The sequence below is a fragment of the Mchenga conophoros genome, linkage group LG5 (genome assembly GCF_057382185.1).
Source record: "Mchenga conophoros isolate Kocher_MC1m ecotype Shallow Benthic linkage group LG5, M_conophoros_male_GT1.1, whole genome shotgun sequence".
NCBI lineage: Eukaryota > Metazoa > Chordata > Actinopteri > Cichliformes > Cichlidae > Mchenga > Mchenga conophoros.
Genome location: NC_140530.1, coordinates 33869346 through 33890170, shown reverse-complemented (window position 1 = coordinate 33890170; position 20825 = coordinate 33869346). Strand labels below are relative to the sequence as shown.

Genomic DNA, 20825 nt, shown 5'->3' with positions numbered 1-20825 from the left:
TACCATGGCGTCAGGCTGAACGTCAGCTTGTTGCCACCTTGGCTCACCCCTGCCTCCTAGAACCCAGAGCCCTTGAGTAAGTAAGTTCCATTAAGCGACTGTGCTAGACTTCAACTCTGGAAACTGTTCAACACTATTCACTTAAAAACAAAACAGCGTCATTATCGATCATATGCTAGCTATATGTAGACATTTTGGTACTTTTTTTTTATAAATGATCTTACTTACAAGGAGTTTAGTTTGATATTATTTAACTTTAAATAATTAACTAAATAAAGTTAACAGTTCGGTCAGCACTGTTTTCTACCCGGAGTCATTTAGGGGACGCACATATTACAATGGCAACCTGTTCGAAGAACAGCAAGGCTGATGCTGACGATGAAATAAACGATCCTGGCGCCGCTCCTTACGGTAACTTCATAAATTATTACAGCTTCAACCCTCCGGAGAACCGCCTGAGTCTGATTCCACCGGCTCTGCTCAGGGATTTAGGATACAGTGATGAGACCACGCTGATCGTGGACGTGGGCTGTAACTCAGGGGTAAGTCCACCTCTGTTGTTTTTTCATGCATACATACTAATGATTTAGGCCATATCCCTAAGTGGCCCCCTTTAAATAGGCAGGACTTTTTGATATGTTCTCGATTATGCATAAATGCTCATATTTGCGTTTAGACTCATTTTTATAATCCAGACTAATAATTAAATGTAAATTTCTGTCCTCATACCACATTTGTTTTAGTTGAATGACTTATCAGAGGTTTGGATATAAGGGATCACACCCATTACGTAAGTTCTGGTGACGTTATATCTTTAAAAACCTTCCTCAGAGACACTTTAAAACAGACACTTTAAAACAGATTTAGAGGCTGATCTTTAAGGATCACTTTAAATTGTCAGCTCTATAACAGCTGTCCTCTTTCTTTCCTTTCACCTACTGAACGGCAGGAACTGAGCATAGCTTTCTACAAACATCTGGTGCCTGAGGAACAGCCTGATAGGAGGAAAGTTCACCTCCTGGGCTTCGACTTGGATGAAACTCTAGTTCAGCGAGCGGAGGAGATAAACCCTCTGCCAAGCAGAATCACCTTCATCCCTCTCGACATCACCAAAGACACCAACCAGCTGCAGGACTACCTCAGCCTGCACGGCTGCTCTCACTTCCACTTGTGTCTGTGTCTAGCTGTGACCATGTGGGTCCATTTAAACCACGGAGACTTGGGCCTGCTGCAGCTGCTCTCTCGCCTGTCCTCCATGAGCCAGCACCTTCTGCTGGAGGCCCAGCCCTGGAAGTGTTATCGCTCTGCAGCCCGGCGGCTGAGGAAGCTGGGACGCTCGGACTTTGACCACTTTAAGACCCTGAAGATCCGAGGGGATGTGGCAGATCATGCCAGGGAACACCTAGAAAGACACTGTGGCATGGAGCTAATCCAGAGCTTTGGCAGCACTGCATGGGACCGTAAGCTGCTGCTTTTCAGAAAGACGTGAGGGGCTCTGTCAGGAGTTCCCATCAGCAGGAAGGACAGCAGAAACCACAAAGACAGATTGATATTAATCAGCAATTAGTTTGTTTCTTTTAAAGAAAATTGCTGCTTCAAATCTAAAGATTTTAAAGAAGTGATAATAAATAGACTTTGTGCTCTTAAGAGTGCAAGCAAGTGTATATGTACCTGTGTGTGTGTTGGGGTGGGGGGATAATAAGTGGTAGAAATTTGTGGCAATTTACACATTACAGCTTTAATGACATCATCAGTCCAAAACACTTCTAGCTACAGCATCCTGAAATCAAGCCTGTACTATCAAATGCGCTTTTTTGTACACATTTAATATTCAGCCCAGTCTTATTTCTTCATGCCAGATGGATCATTGTGCTGGAGTCATATCCTCCCGCACGATTTCACCACCACCCTTAACGATGGATCTATGATTTCTTCCAAATTCTGACCCTTTCTTCTAAATGTTGCAGCAGAAATCAAGACTCAGACCAGGCAATGTTTTTCTAATGTTTTGTTAGTCTGTATAAATTGTAATTTTCTGTTCTTAGCTGACAGAGGTGGCAGCCAATGTAGTCTTGTGCTGAAGTAGTCAAGGTTCGACACATTGTGCGTTCAGAGTTGCTCTTCTGCAGACCTTGGTTATTTAAGTTACTGTTGCCTATTAGCTGGAAGAATATTATCCATTCTCCTCTAGCATTAGCCTAGAGAACAGTTTACTGGATATTTTCTGACTAGTCTCTGTAAACCTTAGAGATAACTGAGAGAAAAATCCCAGTACATGACCAGTTTCTGAAATACTATGAAAGACCATCCTGTCTGGCACTAACAACTAAGCCTCACTCAGTCACGTAAATCACCTTTCTTCTCCATTCTGATGCTCAATTTGAACTTCAACAGATCATCTTCATGTCTACATGACACAGTTACAATGTGACTGACCAAATTGATATTTGCGTGAAGAACCTGTGGATCTAAAAAAAAGTAGCCACTGAGTGTATAAGAACATCAGCTGATACTAGTTGTCAGATTTTCCTTTTACTCCATATAAATCAGTATAGGCTGAGATCTAAACATCTAATATCGGATTGCTCAGTTGTTTACGTGGTTCAAACCTTTGTTGTTCATTTCCAGGAAATGTTTTAGCCATTAACTAACATTTAAATGTTGGACAACAGATTAACCTTGTATGACTGAACCACAGCAGACAATAACGGCAAAACAAAGCAACCAACACAGCATTGTAATTTTCATAATTTTAATTACAGAATACTAAAAATAACATTACATAAAATGTCTTTTTAAAAGAAACCATTGAATATTACAAAGGTTGTAAATTTTGTAAAGTTAGGATATAAAATCTTTGAACAGTGGTGCATAATTGAAAAAGAAAAATAATTCTCATAAAATGTATATATTAACTGTTCTACATTAAAAAAAAAAAAAAAAAAAATGAGATGGGACACAAATTGCAGACAGACAGATGAGTGGACACTGCCATTACTGCAGTGAGCTCTCCTTTCAAAGGAAGGAGGACTTGAGATGCAAAGCTCACACACCACAATCGATTTAAGTTTTCAACTTATTTCTAAGCTAAAAACAGAAAAAAAAAAAAAAAAAGAAAAAAAAAAAAAGGGGGGGGGGGGTTACCATATACAAGAGAGGAAGAACAGACAAGCTCGAGAGACTACAAAGTGACTTGGTGACTGCTCCCAATATTTATAACGCATCTCAAACCGGGTGAAAACCCGACTACACTGGCCTTGGTTCCATAATGTTTTTTCCACAGGTTCAAAGCTGTCCAAAATTGTGAAAAATCTCATACTTGAAATAATTCCACCGAGACAGGGAAACAATGATCAGGCATCTTTTTAGCCTACTAACACTGCCGTTCCTATTTCCTAATTTACAACCGGTCAGTCGGATCCACTGAACACCACCGTGGTCACAACTCAATATCAGGAGGTCGACCTTAAGTGAAATGGACCTTTAAACACGCGCGCACACAATCACACACATGCACACACACACACACACACACACACAAACACAAAGTTTGAGGGGGGAAAAAAACATGCCAAAAAAAAAAAAAAAAAAAAATCATCCATCAATGTGCTTGCTTTCTTCCTCTTCTCTCTGAGTTTTGCATCACCCTGTGTCATTTCATGAGCCCTTGTTATTAATGTCTGAGTTAACACCACAGGGGAAAAAAATAAAATAAATCACCAACTGAGGACATTCAGAGCCTGTTTGAACCACAGATGCTCCTCACACTGGCCAGTCATGTCCAAGCAGAGGTATTTCATCAGCCTCCTGCTCTTTGGGAGACAGTTTGTGTCACATTTTTGGTTAACAGACACGGAGCAGGGAAGCAATCAAAAGTTCATTAGGTCATTGTTATTTTATAAAAGATATGAATTTAATTGAGTTACGCTGAGTGGCAGAATCGCATTTACTTCTGTGCAGCAGTAGTGGTTTTAGTGGCCCATGAAGACCAGGTGAAAGAGAGGGGGAGAAACATGAGAAGCTAGAAGTGAACAGACAATAACCCAGAGGACATCTTAGAAGACAAAAGGATGTCTGAGACAACAGGCATTTAAGATGAACTGAGGCGCGAGACACCAGCAGAGCTACTTGGTTTGGCTGGTCTGCTGCTCAGACTGCTGGAGATTTTTTTGTTTTTTGTTTTCTTTCCATGAGGGATCCAGGAGCTTCTGCTTAATGTGTAAGCTAATAATGCTGTTGAGATTCAGATGAGTCCCCCTGAGTTAGTGCACACATCAGAGTCAGGCAGGCCTCGCCCGCTTGTTCGTTAAGAAATTCACAAGAAAAAAAAAAAAAAAAAGACACAAGAACAAAACCTCAATTTCATAGTCAAGCTTAGAATTAGCTTTGGAGACAGAGAGCCTGTCGTAGTTTTACAAGTCTGTGTTTGGGGACTGAGTCGATGTTAGTGTGGAGGAGGCAGAGGGAAAGTTCAGGTGTAAAATACGGCAGCTTGACGCAAAGCAGTCCAGCTGACGTCTGAGTCCTGCTCATCTTATGAAAATTCACAAGTTTGCTCTTTTTTTTTTTTTTTTTTTTGTCTTTATTCTTCTCCTCATTGTTGTTGCTGTGAAGGTAATGTGCGCTTTGTATTGCCCAACCAGAGACAGAGCTGTGGTGTCTGAGCATGCTCATACTTTTAACGTAGCAACCTGAACATCTGCCATCGTTTCTCAAGTGGTCGTCGGTGTGAATCTGCCCAGCAGGCGAGCGGCTGGGGAATCTGGTCAGGTGCTGGTGTTGCAGTTTACAACTGACTGGGTGTCAGTCAAACAAACAGGTAGGTAAGACAGGCAGGTGGGCTGTAACAGGGCTTTGAGGGGGAGAGCCGAGGCTAGATCAGGGGGGCTGTGTCTATCAAGCCTTTGTTTGGGTCCAGACTGGCAAAGAAGCGGACGTCCCGGTCCTTGTCGGACTGCAGAGCCATCACGGTCTCTTCCAGCTCGTCAGCGCAAGCACAGCCCGGATCCTTGAAGTACGCTGGACACAAAACTCAGTTAGTGGGAAGAATCAAAAGTTATGAGCAAATGACCAGAGCTTGTGCTGAAGGGAGAGTAACTTTGACTTTAAGAAACAAAGCAACTGCAACTTCAGTGTCACAACACCGACTCACCTAAATCTCAGAGCTCAATATAGTTACCAACATAAAAACATATTTAATACACTCAAAGGGAGAAGTATGTTATGACCAAAAGCTTATGATGATAACAGAGGGGAAAAAAAAAAAAAAAAAAAAAAAAAAAAAAAAAAGGACACCCCTGATTCTGCCCAAAGCTCAAAAATCTACAAGTGTACCAACATCTCACGCCATGCTGTTGGTTAACTTTGTAAAACCGAATGCTGACAGCTTTACAATTATGCCCTGTACTTTTTCTTGATGAAGTATGAAAACCTTTAGATGGTCAGTTTTTTTTTTTATGGATTACCTTTCTCCATCACGCTCTGTCGTAGAGCCTTGGCTACCAGGACGCGGACGTTTGCCACGGGGTCTGATGAGAGGCTGAGCAGGCTGGGCAGTAGATGCTGACTGAACTGCTCCATGGGCATGCAATCCTCCTCCACTACGGCCTATGGGAAATATTTGGCAAGAGCAAACCAAATGCAGGAAGTAGTGAGTCAAAATGCACTCAGTGAGGGTGATGCAGCAACATAACGAAAGCATCTGACCACACAGAAAAGCTGACAAACAGGCTCATGTCACTGTACATCTCTTATGCGACGTGAACATGACATGAAACAACCACTGCTATTGCATGTATCGTCTGTCCATTTAAAACAATCACACACCAGGAGAAAGCTCACATTTCATCATAACAATTTAAAAACCAGATTGTGAATTCTAATGTAGTATTACATTAAACATTAACATGATTAACAATTCATAATGAGGTTTATATACATGTGACATGTACATGCTTATGTTTTTTGTTTTTTTTTTTCATTTGTTTACATTAAGAGACAAATTTTCACTGCATTCAAATGGACAAAGGTTTTTATTGAAAGTAAATTATACATTATCCAGGAACAATAACTGTTTTTCCCCCCCACTTGGTCAGAACAAGCCTTTTGGGGATTTGGGGGGGGGGGGGGGGGGGGGGGGGGGGGGTCAACTGTGATTGGTCTGCAATTTTCCTGTTATTTCCTGTTCATCTGATAAACTAAATGCCTGCTCTTCAGTAATTTTAACTCCAATTAACAAAAGTAGTTTTAAGGGAATAATTCTATTACATAGTTTGTGATTTTTCACAAACCTCCTTGGGGATGCCCCTCCCCCAAAAACCTTTTATAAATGGCACTTCAGCTTTGTCCTAACAGGAAGTGACAAGCCGACAAGTGAATGACATTACATGACATCCAGTGACTATGGGTCACGTAACCACAGGCGACAGGAAATGGGTGGGACCAGAGATAAACAATTTCCAGGTGAGTGACTGAAGAGGTCACCAGTGAGCACACAGGATATCATTGATTGCCATCTGACCAGGACTAAATCTAGTAGAAGGTTATCTAGGCAACCAGAGCCTGGAATATCCTTAAATGACTGGCTGTCAGCTTCAACACTTCGTGTATATGCAGCTTGAAGGCTGTTTTACCTCAAAGCTCCAAATGGCATCTGGTTTGTCACTTAATTTATTTTATTCCATTTCCCAGTAGCAGCAGCAGCAGCATGGACAGTCACTGATGCAGTTACAGACATTTAAAGCCGAGAGAACTGGGACACTTGAGATGAGCATTACCCACCTGGCAGATAAAGGCAAAGGCCTGCCTCCCCACCCACTTGGGACAGTGGCAGAATCTAACAGTGAGCTCGTTGATGAAGTTCAGGCCAAGGTCATCAGCCCCGCAAGCATAAAGCTTCTGCAGGATCTCCACCACCTGAGAACACAAGAGTTGACGAGTGAGTCGCTGAGAAAAAAAAAAAAACGTACATTTTTTTCCCTCTGCAGTGCATCTAAAAGGAAAAGCCAATCTATATTTAGCATGATTATGAATTTGTCTCTGTTACACAAACAAGAACTTGGCGGTACAGGTTTCCCCTCAGTTAATCTGTCGACTGTACTGTGTCCTTGGAGATGAGCCAAGATGATCAAACACAGCCATCAGGACGTTACTTCATCGGTCACAGGCCACGCATGAACACTTCCATTTGAGTGATTCATTTCCTCTAAAGTTTCCAGAGTTTCTGCTGACCTCGCTATGTGTTACAAGCTGCCAAAGCTGCCCCCCACCAATCATCATTAAAATCATCCAGGGTGGAAGGTTTTTAAATACAAACAAACAAAAAAAGTAAGCTTACCAGTTTGTAAGAGATCCACCTGACCTCGGAGACTTTATCAGAGCAGAGTGTGAGCGCTATCTCTCTGAGGTAATCATACACGTCATAGTGGCTGTACAGCTCTATGATCAGGATCAGCTGTCTGCAGAGGGGGAAAGGAGCAGAGTGCTTCACTCAAATACACGGTACACGCTAGTACAATCAACCAAAAAGTGAATCACAATTTAAGAGCAATGAAGTTAAATCAAACAGCAAGAGCAGAATTAAACAGTAAAACAATGTGAGCCTATCTGAACGAGTGTTAGCTTAAAATTAAATGTGTTTCCAGCTTTTCATCCTGACAGTAGGAAGAAAAGACGACATACTCTGCCAGCTCGTATCTAAATCTCCAGTTGCGACTGTTGTCCGTCACCATGAACTCCTGCAGCTGGTACAGATATTCTCTCCTCTTGTCTGCGTGCAGCAGCTACAACAACAACAAGATGAACACAGAGCAGATCAATTAGAGAGCTAGCCTATCAATATGGCTCAGTTTTTACTGGAAACGACAAAATTCTGCCACCGAGTGTGCTAAAAATCAAAGAGCTGTAAAAACAAAGCATTTCAGAAGTGTGAATGTCAACACAGCCGAACCAAAGTTATATCTTACTTGATCCAGAAGTAAGTGAACCTGTAATCTTACCTTCAGGAAGTCATAAAGGTGTTTGAGCACACCAATGCGGACCTCATCCAAGTCTTTGAGGAAACCGTTGAAGATGGGTACCAGATCAGCTGCTGTCAGCTGGTCCCCCAGGATAACCGCCAACTCGTGTATGGAAAAAGCCAGTGTACGCCGCACCTTCCACTGAGAGCGAGGGAGGAGAGAAAGGGCCATAAAAGGATTATAACACCATCCATGAACAAGGAAGCGGCTTATAAAACATCCTTTTAGCTTCTTTTTCCACATCAAAAAACACAATCAAATTACTAAGAAAAACTTAAACCACTGAAAAACATCAACCTTACATTAATGCTTATAGAGACATTCAGTGCTGTGAGGAAATAAAGGGTAACAGTGTGAGTGCTGTCACAATCACTGCTCTTTGAAGTACACCAACACTGTTGCGTTAAGGTCTCATTTAAATGTCATTCAGAAACTGACACTCATGAGAGGAACATGTTGAAATCTTAAGCCACCAGACCAACACTGTGGTCGAAGAAAAAAAAAAAAAAAAAAAAAAAACCCCACACGTGACACATCCAGAATTTACTTTAGTAGTCTTGAAATGCTTAAGAGTCATCCATCAAAATAAAGTTTAGTCATTGTTTGTGTTCTTGCCTTCTCTCATATAAAAATTCAACACTGCAAGGAGTCTGCTTCCAGTTAGCTGACCACTGACACGGCACAGTAGCTCTCAACATCTGGCAGAAATCCCAGAGCTCCAAAATCCAAACAACATATTCTTTGTCAGTTAGTGACAGCTTAGTGTGGCAGCTTAGATTTCTCATGTGGTGTTGTTTGTCCTATTAGAGTCACACAGCAAATCTAATCCCAAAATAACCCTGTGCTTCCTTTCATGTTTGCATTACTACCTGCACATCAGTAGCGAGCGTTTCATATGTATCTTTGAGGCAGTGCCAGTTCTGGCGACCCAGAGTAAGCGCGACCCCCGGCAGGCTGAAGGCACAGTGTTTGGCGATCTCCGTGTCCACCGTCTGGGCGCGGGCCGGGTCCGTCATAGAGAGGTACTGATCCAGCAGCTGCTGCGGGATCACGTTCTGGAAACGAAGATTAATGCGTTTGCACTCAGAGCAGCAGGCAAGCATAGCGACTAATCCATGTCAGTGCTAATCAATACCAACTCTTAGATGGCGATCAATATTTATAGGTTGGAAAATATCATTGCTGACTCACCTGGACCTTAGGCTTATCCTCAGATAATGGACTGTGAGGGGAGTCATCCTTTCCCTCCTCTTCCATACTCTCAATTAGTTCAGACTCCTGAGGAAATGACAAATTCACACAGATACTGTTAATGATCGCAGACGTGCACCAAGTACTGGAGAAAAACAATTCATACCAGGTCGAAATCAGTTACAGCTGTTTGTAAAAACAGTTACAATGTAGCTCTGGAGCCTTTGATATCAGACGCACCCATGCTGGACTTGAGACACTTGATTACGTAAAGTAAAAAACAGTTTCTAGTTTAAACTGAGCCTTTCACAATGTTAATGTATTAAAGGCTTTCTAATTGCCCAGTGCAATCTCTTCCCCTGAGCTGCAAACCTATGACAATGCAAATAACATGAGCGGTCAGATCCAGCAGACCTCCTAGAGCAACACTGATCATAATAGCAACAACACTGGCACAGCAATATAAAATTATGCAGTGCCTTTTTGCTTTGAGCTACAGCAACCTTAACCTGACTTGCAGCTCCTTAATAAAAATGCGACTCCAAGCTGGGGTTAAGCAGCACAATAAGCTGGCTGTTCAGTTTGTGTCCTTTCCTAAAAGCGTCACATCTTTACATCCTTCTATTTTTTTTTTTCCCTTCTCTTTCCTCCCATCCAGCCCCCGGCTAGTCGTAGCAGACAACCAACCCTTCCTGAGCCTGGCTCTGCTGGAGGCTTTTTCCTCCTCGCTGCCACCAGACAGCGAGGAGGAAAAAAAAACCTCCAGGAACCAAAAGCTTGCTCACAAGGGAATGAATCACTGAGTGTTGGGTTTCTTTCTATAATTTTTATGGAATTATAAGCTAAATGTAAAGTAAAGGGAAAAAATGCTGACTTGATTTGGCATTTCATTTCTTTATCAAATCCTGCAGAACAAACATTAACTTCACGAATGAAAACACACAGAAATGCATGTTCTGATCATCAGTGATGCCACAAGACAGAACAGACGTTCTAGCTCACACCTAGTTTTAGTTTAGCTGCAATAATATAGTATGCATTACAGCAGTGTGAAAATACTGTCAACTACTTGCATCAAGAAAAATCCAGTCACATTAGTTGACAGTCACTGGCTCGTACCAGAACGGGGGAGTTGGGAGGAGACTGCTCCTGGTTTTCCAGTGGCTCCGTCTGCGTTTCCTCGTCTCCTTGCTCCTGGATGGGGCACGACTCTGAGGATGTGGGAGTTTTTGACATTTGCTCTTCGTCTGTGGATTGCACCTCTATCTCTGACTGAACCTCCAAACTTTCACTCTCTGCAGAAGGGCTGTCTGCACCGTTTTCAGTCTGAAGCTCTGGCTGAAGCTCTGGCTGGGGTTCAGTCGGGCTGTCGTCTGTCGGACTGTCGAGCTGGGCTGCCTTTAGAGCTGCCGACAACACTTGAACTTGAGCTGGAGGCGAATTACATGCAAAGCTGAATCTACATGCCAGTTCAGTACAAAAAGACAAAAGATATTCTACCTGCGTATCCTTACCTTGTACATCGGGGTCATCCATGTGTGGCTGCAAACAGTCCAAAACCTTCTGGATCTGGTCGCTGGTAGCTTGTTTGCCATGGTTAGACTTGGAATCATTACAATTCTCTGTAGGTTCCTCTTCTTCTCTCTTTTCCTCCTTTACCTCTTCCATTTTTTGACAACTCAGCATCTCCAGTTCCCCGCTGATGTCAGGTAAAGGAGACCTCCAATAGTGAAAAGAATTAAAGTTCTCGTCTGTCTGTTCCGCCTCTTTCGTGTTCTTAGCGTTGTTTGTAGCTGTCGGGCTATCACTGCTGTTTGTGTGGGTGAAACCGCCATGCATCTCTTCAGGGACTAAGGTGTGGCTGTTATCAAAGTTGTGCAATTCCTCGCTGTCAGCTGTTGACACATGTTCTGGTGACGGCGTGGCGCGCCCGTCCTGGTTTGGAGGCGTGTGGGTGATGGTTCTTTCTGTGTGGCAGCTGCTAATGTCAGAGCAGTTCAGGGAGTTTAGGGAACAGCCGCTGAAATGAGGAAGAGAAAAAGAAATTGTAGATAACTTTGAGTAGATGCATCCATTCAAAGCCAGCAGTTAAATGTTTCCAATTGCCTTTTACCTCCGACAGATTTTTTTTAAGTTGTAAACAGAAGCACACTTAAAAGCTTAATGGAAGTTTGAGGATTCATGAAGAAAAAAATAAAAATAAAAAATAAAATCTGTTCCATTTATTTGACATTTTTTCCCCTCCACATAAAAACTGATAAAAAATGAAAAGAAAACTGAACCATTCAGGTCACACCCAGTGAATTCAAACCATGATTCACTTAACTGATGATGCAACAGTCAGAAGCGTCTGTGCCAAGACCAAACTCAAACCTCCTGCATGTTGATATAATCACAGCCTGAACTACATTTCACAGCTTACTTAATGGCCTAAACATCCAGACCTAAGAAGACACGACTCGAGACATACGCATTTCGTCTTAAACTATGTGGACATGACAAAAGAAGGACATTTCTGAGTCTCTTAATGCTTCTTGTTATAGCAGTGATAAACAGGTGATCTTACCTGTCAGATGTACATCTGGGGACCTCTAGTAGTGCACCATCCTCTCTGAAGTGAAGGCCTGTGGTGGATGGGTTAGCAAAGGTGGAGATGAAGCGCCCCAGAGACTGGAAAGCCGCCTGTCGTACCTGAAAGTGGAGTATATAGAAATTTGTCTTGCTCACTGTGCCAATCATTCAAATTTTATCAGTCTTAGAAACGATGAGGTAAGAAATACCCTCAAAAGATAGTACACAAACTGCAAGCTCAGAAACAAAAAGACACACACACACACACACACACACACACACACACACACACACACACACACACACACACACACACACACACACACACACACACACACACACACACACACACACACACACACACAGCTTGTGGATCTGGTTAGATGATGATCCTGTGCTGCTACACAGAAGAAAATGTGTATTCTGCTCTTAATTTTAGACACATCAAAAGGACAACACTCTGATTTCAAGTCCCAGTTTGAAAGTCTGACAAGTTGCAAGCATACCGCATCGAAAACAGGGAAGATGGATGTAAGATAGCTCCAAGCAACAACTGCCCTAATTTCATCACACCACTCAGGACGTTACACTTGATTGTTATTGTAATTTTAACAAAATCCCCCCCCCCCTTTCTTCCATTTCCAAGTTATTTTCCTCTCTGTCCTCGTGTGTTTGTGTATCTTACCCAGCGGGACTGGTCACTGATGAGGCTGATGAACAGGGGGGACAATTTGGAGCGCCGCACCTCTGGAGAGGTGGAATTTGAGACCATCATGAAGCACTCGGCACAGGCTTTCCTGATGCCCCAAAGGCTGTCTGAGCACAGGTCGAAGAACTTGGGCATCTATGTCAAAATAAAGTCACATCAGTACAGCCTGAAACCTTAAACCATGAAGAAACTACTGACGTGCAAACGTTACATAACATCATTCTGATTACACAACAGTTTAACACAACATAAGGCACTTTATGCAAATTCATAAGGCACATCTAAAGAAAAGCTTCAAGGACACAGTACTAAACTTTCATCTTGCATAATAGCATAAAATTACACACCGAATCTGTGAGAAAAACAGTATTGGGCATCTTACCAGCAGTTTTTCTGTGGCCTCCTGGCCTACAATTGAACAAAATTCTCCAAAATTGGCTGCACACACCTGTAATACAAAAATGATACCAATGTCTCTGTGTTAAGAGTAAAACTGTAAAAAAAAAATAATGTTCCTGAATGAATAAGAAGGTACCAAGAAACAGCATCTTAAAAAGAGTTGAGTCCCAATATCACAAATAGGAACCTGTACTGATTTGTATGATTCATTCAGAGTGCAGCCTTGAGGCAGATTGCTTTATAAAATGCTTTTTATACAAGTTTCTATAACAAGCTATCTGCCAAGTTAAACTACCTTTACGGCTCCTAAATCATGTTCCCCAACTGGCACCAGTTACGCCAGCCAATTAAAATTCCACACTGAATACACAACAGCGCAGTGTAAGCTAAGTTACCGCACATAAACGAATTAAAGTTAGCTCAATGAGTGATTGGATTTACACTAATGGAACAGCAGAACCACAATTAAATTTTTACTGTCAAAGTTGTGACTTCAGTCTAAACATCTGCTTTAAGTCATCTCTGAGTTTTAAAGATACCTTCGGGTTGAGCTCGTTACCTTGCGCACTTGGAAGAGTCTGGCATCACTGCACAGTTCACAGAAACGTGGCAGCAACAAGTGCTCCACTGTGTCTTTGCTCAACATGGTGACAACTTTACACATGATCTGTACAGAGAAGAACAAGAACAGAGTTTAGTGTCATCACAATCTTCGAGTGTGTCTCGGTTTACTGGTTCATTTTATTAACCTTGAACCATGAAATTAACAGAAAACCTCAGAGAAATAAGATGTGCACTGAGGTTGAAAAGGAACAAAAATAAATAAAAATTGGGTTATTAAGAGTAAATAGTAAAGGAAGGGGTTTGTGTTTATATGATAAAAGGTTTCAGGGGGATGAATCTGGTTTAAAAAAAAAAAAAAAACAAAAAAAAAACTGATTTGAGTTAAGTAAATTAGTGAATCGCTTATGCGCTAAAAGTGCCACTAATAAAAGAAAATCCACTTAACTTTGGTACCTTTAGATTAAATTATGCTGTACAATGATATTGCTGTCCTTATTTACTCATTTTAAACCATTTAGAAACTTGTCCCAGAATGTAATAAAAAGACACCACTGAAGGTTTCTACCTGGGCAGAACTTCACAGGTTTAACTGCTAAGTCACACCTACACCTGTAGCCTAAATCCAGTTTAGTGTTTTTATTCTGCCGTACTACATCAAGCCCAATCTCCAGCTACAATACTAAAACATTCCTCTGGTGTGCTCCACATATCACAATTTTTATATTTTACTATTCTTGATTATAACCACACAAAACACGGTTCAACTTGAATTTGAGTTAAACAGAGGTTATTTTACATAAAAGTTTACGTAGTTTAACTCCCCGCTTTTCTCCTGGTGATCCCCGCAGTTTGAGAACCACTACAACATTTCTTTAAACATTTTTCGTTAAAATACAGTGTTGTCTTACAGCCACTGCCTCAATTTTGTAGTCATCGTCACTGCTCGGTTCTGTGAGGTCGAGTAGAACTGGACAAACTTTGGTCTCCATGTCAGCTTTAGAGATGAGGCCCTGCTCCAGCAGGACGAGCAGTGCTGCCTGACTCGTCTTCCGCACCTTAAAAATACAAGGGTCAGAGGTTAAAAACAAAACAAGGCAAACGAACAATACCAATTCATATGAATTTCTGCAATTACCTTATTTTTGTTTTCTTTAGGTCTACAGACTTACCTGGTTATTCGGATCAGTGAGATACCGGACAACAATTGGTACCAAGTATCTCGAGAAAGCAGCAGGGAAGTTGGGCCGACTCTCATGCAAAAACATGGCGATGTTAGGAATCTGCTCCATCAGCTCAGCTCGGACTGTGGGCTCTTAGTTACACAAATTGCAATATTTCATTAATGCACCACATTAAAAAAATAAAATAGAATAAACTGCAACCACAGCTACATACTGTGAAAACGAAAATACAGCTACCTCCATCTTCCGACATTCTCGCAACGGTCTCCATGACACTAATAAAGTCATTTTCATTGTCACTGAACTCTCGAAGCACATCAAGCAGGCCACGAGCCACGATTTGCCTAGAAAGCAATGGGAGCTTCAAGTTAGTGGACTGCCTGCCAATACCTACAAGTTTCAAAAGCACACAGCGTGACACACCGCACTGACAGAGCTGTCAAGTGCATTACACACACGTGCATTAGGAAATGACAGCAGAGCTTTAACCCTGCAAAGCTGAGCATGAAAAACATAAAGACTGGAATGTAAGGCGTTCGTGTAGAGACACGAGCAGCTTTTGAGGTTGGAGACACCTCTGATTATTCTGCTTTGTTTTTTTACCCACCTGACCTGTGTCAGACTAAATACCTCCCCTTTATACACTGATAACAGAAAAACAGACCTTAAACTAAATATCCTTTAAACATATAACAGAGAGGGATTACAATAATCACTCTAAAGCCAGACAGCCAGCCTCCACACAGGGCTCTATGTTAAGTCTTTAGGTCTTCCTTCACAGTACGGGTTTAAAAAAAAAAAAAAAACCATAACAAAAGGCTTAGAGATGACTTCTGAATGAAGGCCAGAAAACAAAAGGCTATCTCAGTGCAACCTTATGTTGCCACAAGTCTTTTAAGCAACTATTTCCCAACTGAGGAAAATTGATGAAAAGTTTGTCTCAATATCTGGCTACATTTCCTTAAAGATTTTTATACAAGAAGTGACTTTTAACAGATGTTTCCTCGTTCCCCTCCATTGATTTGCACATGTTTCCTTGATGATAAGACCTTCAAAATTTGTTGTAATGCTACTGGCACACATTCTTATCATTAGAGGTGGGGATCACCATACATCCCACGATACGATATTATCACAATACTTAACGCACGATACGATATTGTTGCAATTTTTTTTTAAATATTTTGCGATATTCAGATTCTGTACATAAAGGTAAACTTTATCAATATTCATTTTATCTAATATCAAAGCCTCGCACTCAGTCTTTCTCTCATTTCAGTCAGTTTTATTGTTGACAAACTGAACGGTTTGTATTACAGTCTAGTCCAACTTAACTGAATGCAACCATCTGGTACAATTATAGCTATTCTGAACTATGCAATTTATGAAAACTATGCAGCCCCTTCAGCAACAGAAGAATTTGAAAGTAAACTAAAACAAAATATAATTTTACATTACATAAAAAAGTTTTAAACTTAATTAAAATAAAACATGTCTTAAATTAAAATAAGTAAACTGTCATGTTTATTGCTGCCAAAAAACAAGTTAAACACATTTGGACAGTGAGGGAATGTCAGGATTCTTGCTCAGAAAAAGGAGCTGATCAACATGCTCTGAAGTCAGAGCATGTTCCAGTCCACAAAAACTTTTTTTGTAACAAAATATCGATTTCTGCTGTCCCTGTATCGATACATTATTAGCAAACAAAATATCACGATACTACACAGTATCAATTTTTCCCCCCACCCCTACTTATCATGCCGACATGTCTACAGTTTTGCTGCTAAGTTTGGATGACCACGCACCTGTTCACATTAGCCATCAAAACCCAACAAAGTCAATTCATCCTTCTTTAAGTTAGGAAAAAACAAAAGAAATTTTACTGTATATCAAATACGGGAAATAAGATACTTTTGTAATTTTGATACAACTACCACACACAAGCTTTAAGTGAGAAAATTTACATGGGCTTCTTGTGGATGGACGGACAGCTCAGAAGAGAAAACATACATTACTGTGAAGATAGCTTTGGACAGACATTTTGGAAACAGTAGCTAAACTGAAGCATTTTAGTATACATACAATTACTTCCAAAGTTCCTTATAGCAGCCACTGGTTTAAAATAATTTCAGTGAGCTTCAAATACCAAAGACAGCTCTAGTAGCTGTAGAATATTGTCGTAAAGTGAGATCTGAGTTGTGGTCAAAGCCAGCAGGTCAGTTTTCAGTCATAAAATATTTATTGCTCAGTGTTTACATTGCAGAATATGGTGTGTCAACCTATCCACAAATGTTCTTTGCTTTTGCAGACTAATGCATGACCAGCTTGACCACGGGCCTCTGCTTACCTGTTGAAGACATTCTCGCTGAAAGCATATTTCTCTAGCCTCCCGAGAGGAGTAAGGTTATCTTGTCCTGCATCCAGGAAGGCTGTGATGCGGATACCGTCGCACTCTGTACCATAGTCATCAAATCCAACTGTGGGAACAAAATAAAGATGATTTTAGATATACATATTGGATGACTATTCAAACGACTTCAAATACTAAGGGCCTAAATGATGGCCAATGGGTAAAACAGTAGTGAGAGTGCCAGGCTAAAGGTACTGAGTCAACTAGCTTTAAATATATAGATCTTTTTTAAAGTATTTCCATCTAGGACCCTGTTGAACAAAGCTCCTGTTATATGAAATTAAATAATTCTACAATAGTACGCTATTTTTAGTGCAGTGTTATTGGCATACTTACAATCATCCAGATCATCATGGCCATCTTCAAAGTATAAAGATAGACCTGCAATAACAAGGCAGTTAGTGAGGTAGGGATCCATGGCGGAAGAACCATCTCTTATTGACACCCTGGTCTGAATGGCACATTTAGAGTAAGTCAATTACTAAGAGGGGGCAAAGTCTCCTAGCAATAAATCACAGTAGTCTCCCTAATGTCATCACTTGGTGAAAGCGAAACTTGATGCATTCAAGTGATATTGTCACTGCTATGGCCTGGAGGAGAAGCAAATCCAATCAATGCTTATCACAGTGATTAGCGAAGGGAGCTGAGATCAGACTCCAGTTAAAAACAGGTAACAAACTGTGCAATTCATCAGAATAGCATCCATTCATCAGTGTTGGCAAAAAACAATGACCACAAACTGGCAATTGGGGCTTTCACACATTTTAATCTTGTGCAAGCCTTTAAAAAAAAAAAAAAAAAAAACAACTTTATTCTACACCATGGTCAAGCAGATACAGAGGTGATAATAAAAAAAGCTGGTTTAACAGTGAAAACCTGTCTAGGCCTACTTTGATCTCCTAACACATTAAATTGAACAGAATCAATTAAAGAAACAAACTGACTGATATCCACCCCCAATTTTCTTGATCAAGAATAATTTATAATTTCATTTTTTGCTTCATTGCACAGTTTTCTTTAGTTAATAAGCTGCAATGGTCAAGTGCACATCCATAAAAGCACAGATGAACAATGCAGGTTATTATCATGATGTGAGATCATTCAATTGTCAGTTTGGTGCTATTTAAACTGCACTCTATTAAATGCTAATGCATTTATTTTTCTGACAATCCTCCCTGATGAAAATGGATTTAACAATCATCTATTACAATGCATATAGCATAACATGAAGGCCTTCATCCTCCAAACTGCACAGACAGTTTGATCGTCTTAAACTGAACATTAAATCCTTAATTATGACAAAATGTATAAGGTTGTATCGGACTGCATTCTTTTTAGCTTGGTGTACCTAATACAATAAATCCAACCCTCATTGTGCATTCAATTGCAGCCAACCACAGCACTTAATACACTTTTTGTTTTTCTTTCATCTTGCAAAAAGACATAACACGGTCATGATTAATGATTGCAGAATTACTTGATAGGAAATTCAATTTCCAGGTTAAACTTTACCCTATCACTCCATTCAAGCTGATATTTTAGTTATTTGTTTTTATTTTTTTCCACTGGCTCAATATCAGAGATTTCAAGCAACTCATATTGAATAATGCCAAACATCTTGAATATGGCCAGATTGGCATGTCACCCGTCTCATATGCGTCATACTGGTCTGCACTTGTATTGTCTGATATGTGCCGATATAAAAACACGGCTCAATAATTCAGAATTGCTGTCATAACAGTTTCTCCAGCACAGCAGCTACGCTGTTGGCTCAGCTCAGCACTTTCCGCATCACATGCAGCAGAGTCAAAAGACGTAGTCATGATAAACTGCAAAGTAGTTTGCAAAATGCAATGTAAAAACTGTATTTTTGAGATATATATCTCAAAATATGATGAAAATATATATATTCATCATGGGTCGCCACAGCACGCCATCTGTCTTCATCTCACACTATCTCTAACCAGCCTCCTTTCACATCAACCATACATGTCCTCCTTCACTACATCCATGTAGCTTGTCTGTGGTCTTCTTCCCCCCCCTGCCTCGCAGATCCATCTTTAACTTCGTTTATCTAGCATATTCACCATCCCCTCCTCTGCATGTCCAAACCATTAGAGTCTTGCCTCAATGCCTCTCCAAACTGCAAGACCTGAGCTGATCAATTCAATTCAGTTTAATTTATATATTCGTTCCTTAACATATATAAATATCTTCGAATCTAACATACACATATATATACACACACACACACACACACACACACAAATATACACACACACACACACACAAATATATATATATATATATATATATATATATATATATATACATACACATACACACACACACACACACACACAAATATATATATATATATATATATATATATATGAACTATGAACAGGTAATTATCAGATTTATTTATTTTTTGATAAAAGTCGAATTATATTTTGGTTGGGATTTATTCGTTTAATAGTAGTAAGTACCAAATCCATAAAAATAATAATGGCTTAAAATTATATTTACAGCCCTACGCTAAATGCATTTAAAGTTCTTTTCCCCCTATTTACAAATTAGCACATTTTCAAAAACAAATGTGTGAGTAATCATGTTATCTAGCACAAGAAGACCTTCTCTCACTGTTTATTTTCAATACCACCCAGCCCTCGATATAGGACAATAGCAGATGGGGGGTTTGTAGTCAACGGAAGAGACCAGAAATAAATCCCATGAGGAGAAGCCAGTGTTTACAGCTGGGCAAGCAAGGGAATGTGCTCTAAATATAATACAGTGCCTACCTCGAAATCACACATTAAACGAGGCGTTTCATGAGTAGAATAATCAACGGCATAATATATATAACAACACCCCAAAAAACCACGCTGGCACAAAACAACATCGCGCCTTTGTTGTGATGTAAAACAGGATTTGGTCAGCTTATGGCTGATCATGACTTTAGCAACTCAGCTAACGTTGGCTAGGTCAACTCGCTCGCGTTTGCTATGATAACAGATCGATAATAAACACGGGTCATAGTATTCTCCCATCGAGGTCTGAAGAGACTAAAAAAGTAATCTACATGCAATGAGCAAATATATGATTCAGTGTAGTCCCAAAGTCACCCATTTCGATACCCCGTAAGGAGCTTTCGTTAGCTTAGCCTGCTAGATGCTGCTAAGTTTGCTAACATGGCTTGTCTAGCCCTTTCGCTTGACTTCTCTCCCACTTCGTCCTGCAGTACTACACAGGAAGTGGAGCAGAAGCCGTTATTTAACTACTAAAAACCTCAACTGCCCGAAAACACTTTACAAATGCCAGCACAGCGCCAAAATATTAAAGAAAACTCGGGTTAAAAAGTGCCATTACCTGCCATCTTGAGCGTCGGCTCGGCTCTGCGGGCTGCCGTCCCGTGTGGGCTGTCACCGCCGCACAGCTGTCACTCAAACACTGAGGCAAACTACTTCCTGAAAGTACTTCCTGATGCTGCTTTTCACTGGTTAATTACGTATTAAACAACTATATCGAAAAACGTTACTCATCTCGGGCAAAAACTCGACATAAGTGAGATTAAAATAGCGCCTGTGGGGAGGGCTTTGTGTATCTCCAAAAGAAAAAAAAGGAGAAAGGAAGAAAAAAAAGCCGAAGCAGTCACGTGATCGCATGCCGTAGTTCAAGATGGAGACTCGGCGATGTGGTGGAGGTAGCTGTTTACAATAATCACAACATGGCAAATACGACGACCTGCAGGACGTTTTAACGTTTACAGCGAGAGTTGTTAC

The 20825-nt window shown here is 40.7% G+C and overlaps 2 protein-coding genes across 2 annotated transcripts; one reads left to right on the top strand and one right to left on the bottom strand.

Moving 5' to 3' along the window:
- The first annotated feature begins 117 nt into the window (after positions 1-117).
- Positions 118-1655, top strand: bcdin3d (BCDIN3 domain containing). Its single transcript, XM_085275055.1, has 2 exons — positions 118-542; positions 950-1655. Exons 1-2 carry the CDS (start codon positions 339-341, stop codon positions 1487-1489), a joined length of 744 nt encoding a protein of 247 aa, XP_085131181.1. The 5' UTR covers positions 118-338; the 3' UTR covers positions 1490-1655.
- A 1080-nt stretch (positions 1656-2735) lies between these two features.
- Positions 2736-20535, bottom strand: ppp4r1l (protein phosphatase 4, regulatory subunit 1-like). The gene is made up of 20 exons (XM_085275051.1): positions 20413-20535; positions 17380-17424; positions 16981-17110; positions 14871-14977; positions 14622-14764; positions 14361-14507; positions 13448-13555; positions 12872-12937; positions 12466-12624; positions 11776-11900; positions 10724-11229; positions 10329-10639; positions 9210-9296; positions 8888-9073; positions 7998-8159; positions 7681-7781; positions 7337-7457; positions 6781-6915; positions 5466-5607; positions 2736-5019 (listed from the first exon to the last, which is right to left on the bottom strand). The coding sequence occupies exons 1-20, from the start codon at positions 20417-20419 to the stop codon at positions 4874-4876; spliced, it is 2934 nt and encodes a 977-aa protein (XP_085131177.1). The 5' UTR covers positions 20420-20535; the 3' UTR covers positions 2736-4873.
- Between the last annotated feature and the right edge of the window lie 290 nt (positions 20536-20825).

What these genes read in the sequence shown, in the direction of transcription:
- bcdin3d (XM_085275055.1), top strand. Translation starts at nt 339, where the DNA reads ATGGCAACCTGTTCGAAGAACAGCAAGGCTGATGCTGACGATGAAATA. An exon ending in ACGTGGGCTGTAACTCAGGG is followed by an intron (nt 543 to 949) that starts GTAAGTCCACCT and finishes ACTGAACGGCAG; the next exon opens with GAACTGAGCATAGCTTTCTA.
- ppp4r1l (XM_085275051.1), bottom strand. An exon ending in GGTGGATCTCTTACAAACTG is followed by an intron (nt 6,916 to 7,336) that starts GTAAGCTTACTT and finishes TTGTGTTCTCAG; the next exon opens with GTGGTGGAGATCCTGCAGAA. An exon ending in CCTTTGCCTTTATCTGCCAG is followed by an intron (nt 5,608 to 6,780) that starts GTGGGTAATGCT and finishes TATTTCCCATAG; the next exon opens with GCCGTAGTGGAGGAGGATTG.